Source organism: Pteropus medius, unplaced genomic scaffold, assembly GCF_902729225.1.
Source record: "Pteropus medius unplaced genomic scaffold, Ma_sr-lr_union100, whole genome shotgun sequence".
Classification (NCBI taxonomy): Eukaryota; Metazoa; Chordata; class Mammalia; order Chiroptera; family Pteropodidae; genus Pteropus; species Pteropus medius.
Window position 1 is genome coordinate 3,707,816 of NW_024354886.1, and position 6,000 is coordinate 3,713,815.

A 6,000-nucleotide genomic window follows, 5' to 3' on the forward strand; every position below is an offset into this window, starting at 1 on the left:
AGAAGAGGAGATGGCAGGGGGTCAGAGTGGACCCCTCAGCACTGGGGACAGTCCTCAACTGATGGGGGCTTCACCAGCAGCCCTAGAAGTATTGGGATCAGTTTATTTTGGGAGATCCTGAGGTACAGTTATTTCTTGAAGATGGGGACTATCTCCAGAACTTGGGAGTCTTGCCTTCTAATCTCTTAATTCCACCTTCATTTAACATTTGAACTTTTCAAAGCACATGTACAGGGATTTGTCAGCATACCCTGTGGGGTGGTTAGGCCAGATGGTTCCTTAGGGTAATCTGGGACAAAAATCCAGGTCTCAGGCCATGCAGGAGCATCTGGTGTCAAGGCTGGGAAGGCCTGGGAACGACTGAGCCCAGCATCCATGATGCAAAAAATGCCCATACCTAAATGGATGTCCACCAGGGGATTCTAATATATATATATTTTTAGTAAGAATTAGGATTAAAAAATTTAACTATTGTATTGATCTCATCATTTACAATGGTGATATAAAGCAAGTGTCCTTATCCATAAATTAATTCATTCATTTAAGTGAAAAGAATGAGCCTTTTAAAGAAAACTATTAACAATAATAATAATCTGCAATATGTAACATGTCTTAAAATGGTATAGCATATGATTGGCAGGCACTACTCTGAAGGCTTTACCTGTATTAACTCATTTAATTCTCACAACAACCTCGTGAGGGTAGGTATTTTCAGATGAGAAACTGAGGCACAGAATGGTTTATCAACTTGTCCTAGAATCTGCAGCCAGAAGGTGGCAAAGCAGGGACTTGAACCCAGACCACATAGTTCTCTCCTCCACTCTATTTTATTTCCTCTCAGTAGTGCTGGTGGCTGGAAGAATGCAAATGTCTCCAGTTTGGACATGCTTATCTGGTCTAATCCCTGTATAGTACAGGGAGGGAAAATGAGGCTCAGAGAGTAGTAATTTCATTTAATGACCACATACTACATGTCAGGCACTATGCTAAGGGCTCGCATGGATTAGCAGTTTAATTCTTACGACAAACTCATGAGATGGATGTTTTTATCCTCACTTTATATCTGGGGAAACAGATTCAGAGAGGTAAAGAAACTTGTCCGAAGTCACACAGCTGCCAAATGGTCAGCTGGGGCTTAAATTGACACCAAAGCCCAGCCTCTTTGCTCCTACTCTGCATCACCCACTCCCCAGAGAGAGAGAGGAAAAAGCAAGGCCCTCCTGTCCCCTTCATCATGCTGTCTCTCTGATTACATTTCCAACTATATATATATATATACATATACATATATATATACATATATATGTATATGTATATATATATACATATATATATGTATATATATATGTGTATATATATACATACATGCACACACACACACATATATATACACACACACACACACACACACACATACATATGTGTGTGTGTGTGTCTGTGTGTGTGTGTGTGTATATATATATATATCTTTTTTTTTTTATTTGTTAGTACTTGTGATGTTCTCTACTTAAAAACGACACATGATTCATTCCTGCCCTATGTTTCTCAGTTAGACAGGTGAGAGAAACATCCCATTATTTCTCCCTCAAACTTTCCCTGCCTTTGTCCATCCAAATTCAAGAGAACTCTCATACACCCTCACGGAATCCTGGGCTGAGGAACTTAAGAAACCACCCAGTCCAAACTGTTCTCTTCCAGGTGTGGAAATTGAGGAGTAGGGAGGTGATTTGTGACTGCTTTGCTTTCCAGAATCGGGTGAACATGACCTATGAGAAGATGTCACGGGCCCTGCGCCACTACTATAAGCTGAATATCATTAAGAAGGAACCCGGGCAGAAACTCCTGTTCAGGTGAGTAGTCTTGGGCTGAGGTGCAAAGGGGAATCAGCGCTGGGGCTGGGTGGGCTGGAAGACTGCGCAGCTGGACCAGGGCTGATTTGTAGCTGGGACCTGAATTCCAGATTTCTGAAGATACCTGGGAAGACCATCCAGGACAAGGGCAGCTGCCTGGAGCAGCTGGAGAGCCAGGAACAGGACAGGATGGATTTCAAGGAAGAGATGCTGGAAGTCTCTCCATGAGAGACACGCGAACTCAAGGCACCGGGCACCGATGGGACAGACTGAGTCTCCCATGAAGGCAGCTAACTTCATGACCTCCTCCCTCCTCTCAGGGCATAATGGGTCCCTAGCTGGATTTTGCACTCACAAGATCACAGCTGTTGTGTCAGACCTCAAAGCTGCCTGGAGCCCTGAGCAGGCTGAGAACTGGGAGGCCCACATCCGGGACATTGTGGGGCATCATCCTTTGGGTAGGGCAGCCCTGGGGCTCAGCAGGGGCTAAGCAGGGGCACAAGGCGTGAACTCTCTCCCCGTCCTACCCCTGGGTACCTGCCCAGCTTGGGAGAGATAGCTGGGTCCTGAGAGCATCCAGCCCAACTCCTTCAATTTACAGAAGAAGGAAACAGGTTTTTTACTGAGCCTCAGCCTTTTCATCTGTCAAAGGGACCATTTCATGGAAACCTGCCCTCAGGGGGCTGATGCATAAAATGGACAAAAGGATTATTGCTTTGTCAACCTTAGTAATAGTGAAAACAATGATACCTGACGTTTAAGGGCTGACTGTGTGCAGGCCTGGTGCTAAGGATCCTACCTATATTTTATCTCATTCAATTCACACACTAGCCCCATGAGGTTTAAAGACAGGGAAACAGAGACTGACTTGCAGAGATGGGCTGCCTTTCCAGAACCCAGTGCTCTTACCTGTTTGCTTTTAGTGCCTCTGAGTGTCTTGGGCACTTCTCAAGCAGAGGCCATGTCCCTACCCCTCTGCCCTTGGATTCTTGTGAAATGGTTCATTTCACTTGGCCCAAACCCTTGTCCTCAGTGAAAAAGTCCTTCGGCGACTCTGCGACTATGATCCAGTGAAGATTGCCACCCCTCTCCACCTGTGGCTTCCTGTGCTCCTGTGCCTGTAACTGCCATCTGACTTTGTTTCACCTCTCTGGAGCTTCCGGTTCCTCGTCTGTAAAATGGGAAGGCCACTCTCTACTGATCTCGCAGTATAGCCAGAAACCTTCAAGAAGACGATATTTGTGAAGAGCTTAGTGTATGCCTGCTCTGTAGGAGCACCTCGCCTGTTTTAGCTTAGAAAACTCTGCAAACCGAAAACTGCTCTAAAGCATGAAAATGCTTCTGTCTCCTCTCTGCTCCCCAACCCCCAAGACTGGCTGGGGCCTCCTGGGGAGGTTGAGGAGCAAGGGAAAGGAGTGTTTTCACTTAGTCGGAATAAAACTTCTTAGATTTGTATCTTCTTTCTTAAAAAGAGGAAACTACCTCTGCCTCTTGCCCCCAGCAGGTCAGAACTGACCCCTCACCCCCACCTGACACACACACCCTGTCTGGCTGAGCCTGAGTTGGCCTTGAATCCCCGAACAGGAGAAGCTGATCAGGGTTCTTGGACTTTGGGACTCAAAGCCGTGACCGCTCGTGAGCAGGAAAACTCCTGGCTTAGTCCTGGGGCCTTGGCAAAAAGGGTCAGGAGGAAAATCCTTGTCTCTTCCATCTTCCTTGAGACTGTTCTATCTCCTTGACTTCACTCCAGGATAAACTCACACCCCATAGCCTTTCTCATCATCTCCAAACCAGAACTACATAGCTAGACTGGGAGGGACTGTCAAAATCAACTTGTCCAGCCTCTCCTTTTATAGATGAACAGCTGAGGCTAGAGATAGAGAGTGACTTGCTCAAGGTTACACAGCCCACCTCAGCCTGCTGGCCCCTAATGTTGCCTCATTTATTCTTGTCTCACATCTTGCTCATGGGTTCAAGATATAGAGGTTTAAACAAGAGAATGGAGTCATAAATCACCTCCAGTTACGATGTTGGTATTTGCCCACTGGCTTGTTAATGGTTGAAAACAGCTGTATATCTGAGGGACTATTCCTTGACTCAGGATGATGTATCTCATCCAACATAGGGACCATGGGGGCCGGGAGTGGGCTGTGGGATGTGGGCTTGGGCAGAGTCCACTGCCCCAGATCCATGATCACTGGACTCTCCACCCAGCCCTGAGCTCAGCTTCACCCTCTGCCTGTCTCCCCAGGCACATTAAGCTCTGGGATGGACACCCAAGTGTGAGGAATAAAGAGATTCTTTAGCTCTTCCTTCCATGAGCATTAATTGAGCACCTGCTATGTACCTGGCATCAGGCAAGGCTCTGGGTTTACATCCATTTTTCACACAATTCAATTCCTAAAAAGTCATGGATCACAGAAAACAATATATGTCAAAATGGACTTTCTCACAGATAATTTTAACAAGCAGAAAATATATTCTCATGGTTCGAAAAAGTAGCCAGCCATATCGTTTTTTTTTTGCCAGATTATATTACTATCAACAATAAATAGTTTACGAAAAAAGTGAGTATATTAAGTTCATAATGAAACAAATGATGCAAGTCACTGTCTCCATCCAGTCAAGCCGTTTAGAACATTAACCCGGGAACACAGGCTCCATGATTGTCCATCTTTTCCATGACATGGATTCTTGCTGAGAAAGGCTTTTTCCCTCACAAGGAAGCTCCAGATCCAGCACTCTCCCCGCTCCAGCTTTTTTGAGATGTGATTGATATATAACACTGTGTAACTTTAAGGAATACAACGTGTGGCACTTTCTTCAATCCCGATGGCTCTGCCACGTCTCAGGCCCTCACTGCAGGAAGCCTGGTTGATGCTGGTGACCCATTGTCTTTCTTGTGCAGGATCTTGACTTCATCCTCTGGTCCCTCCCCATGATATCAATCCATATTTTCTACTCAAGTGTTTTCTCAACAGTTTTATAGAGACGTGCAGAAAACACATACATTTACAGAGCAAGGGCTTGGTGTCTCCAAACTAGCCAGCATCTAGTGGCAAATGCAAAGATGGCTCAGAAAGAGCCTTGTCCAAGGCTGATGTCAGGTCCCCCTCCTCCTTGCTGGCTTGGCCACTCCATGGGACCTTTGAATTCAGCTCCCACTGGAACAGCCCCAAGATTAGTGTGGATTGTCCTGAAAATTGAATGTGCGTATTTTAAACATATTTTGATCATGATCTTGCTTTTTTAAATTTCCAAATCCTTGTAAGTTAATTGCTCGTATGGGGAGGAGTGAAGGTGGGGGTGTTGTACAAAGGAGAGTAGGGCCCCACCCTTGGGAAGTTCACACATCAGTGGGGGAAGCGGAAGTAGCTGACCAGCAGAGAGGCACGCCCATCGGGCCAGTGGGCGACAAAGTGGCACCGGTGAATTCTGCTTGGCAGGCGCCAGAGAAGGTGCTCCTAGGAGGATCATACAGGCTTCTGCTCTGTTTTTCCCCCTTTCCTTTTGGAGGGGTAAGGTCTGGAGGTGCAGTGGGGAGGTAGGACTTCTGATCATGATGGGTCAGGGAGAATGCAGGGTGCAGGGGAAATAGGAAGGGGGCTGACTGCAGAGGCAAGGAAGGGGTCCCTGAGGTCCAAGCACATACCCCACTCTGTGGAACACTGATGCTGTGGGGAGGAAAAAAAAACGCATTATCTGAAGCCATTCCACTAGGAGCCTCAGTTGTTCACCCAACAGACTTTACTGAGAAGCGTGGCCCCAGGCCCTGGGCTCGGGGCTTCCCTGCACCACTTCACTGGAGCCTCTGGCCTCTGACTCATAGTTCTAGGCTTGGGGTGATTAAAATTATGCCTTTTTCTCAGAAATGAAGTGAAACCGGAAGGAGAAATAGTGAGAGAAGCAGCTGGCCTGGGACAGGGGCTCAGCACAGGGCAGGGAGCACGTTCCCCTCAGGGAATCACCCAGAGCAGAAAGTCAGGGCCAGGAACCAGAGCCCATTTCAGTATTGCAAGAAGGCTGAGCAGAATCCAACACTTACCTCAGATGGAGCGGCACTGGCCCACTGAGCTCTCAAACGTCTTTGATTTTGCTCAAATTAAGTGAACTCAGTGAGGTGTTGCTAATGCACGAAGCTTGTCATGGT

The 6,000-nt window shown here is 46.8% G+C and overlaps 1 protein-coding gene across 2 annotated transcripts in view; it reads left to right on the forward strand.

The window, feature by feature from the left end:
- Positions 1-4,162, forward strand: part of ETV7 (ETS variant transcription factor 7) — a 20,212-nt gene extending 16,050 nt beyond the window's left edge. For both annotated transcript variants that reach the window (XM_039856131.1, XM_039856132.1), the window contains 2 exons: positions 1,750-1,850; positions 1,961-4,162. In XM_039856131.1, the coding sequence (XP_039712065.1) occupies positions 1,750-1,850; positions 1,961-2,078 (219 nt within the window). In that variant the 3' untranslated portion in view covers positions 2,079-4,162. The remainder of the gene's footprint in view (positions 1-1,749; positions 1,851-1,960) is intronic.
- The last annotated feature ends 1,838 nt before the right edge of the window (positions 4,163-6,000 follow it).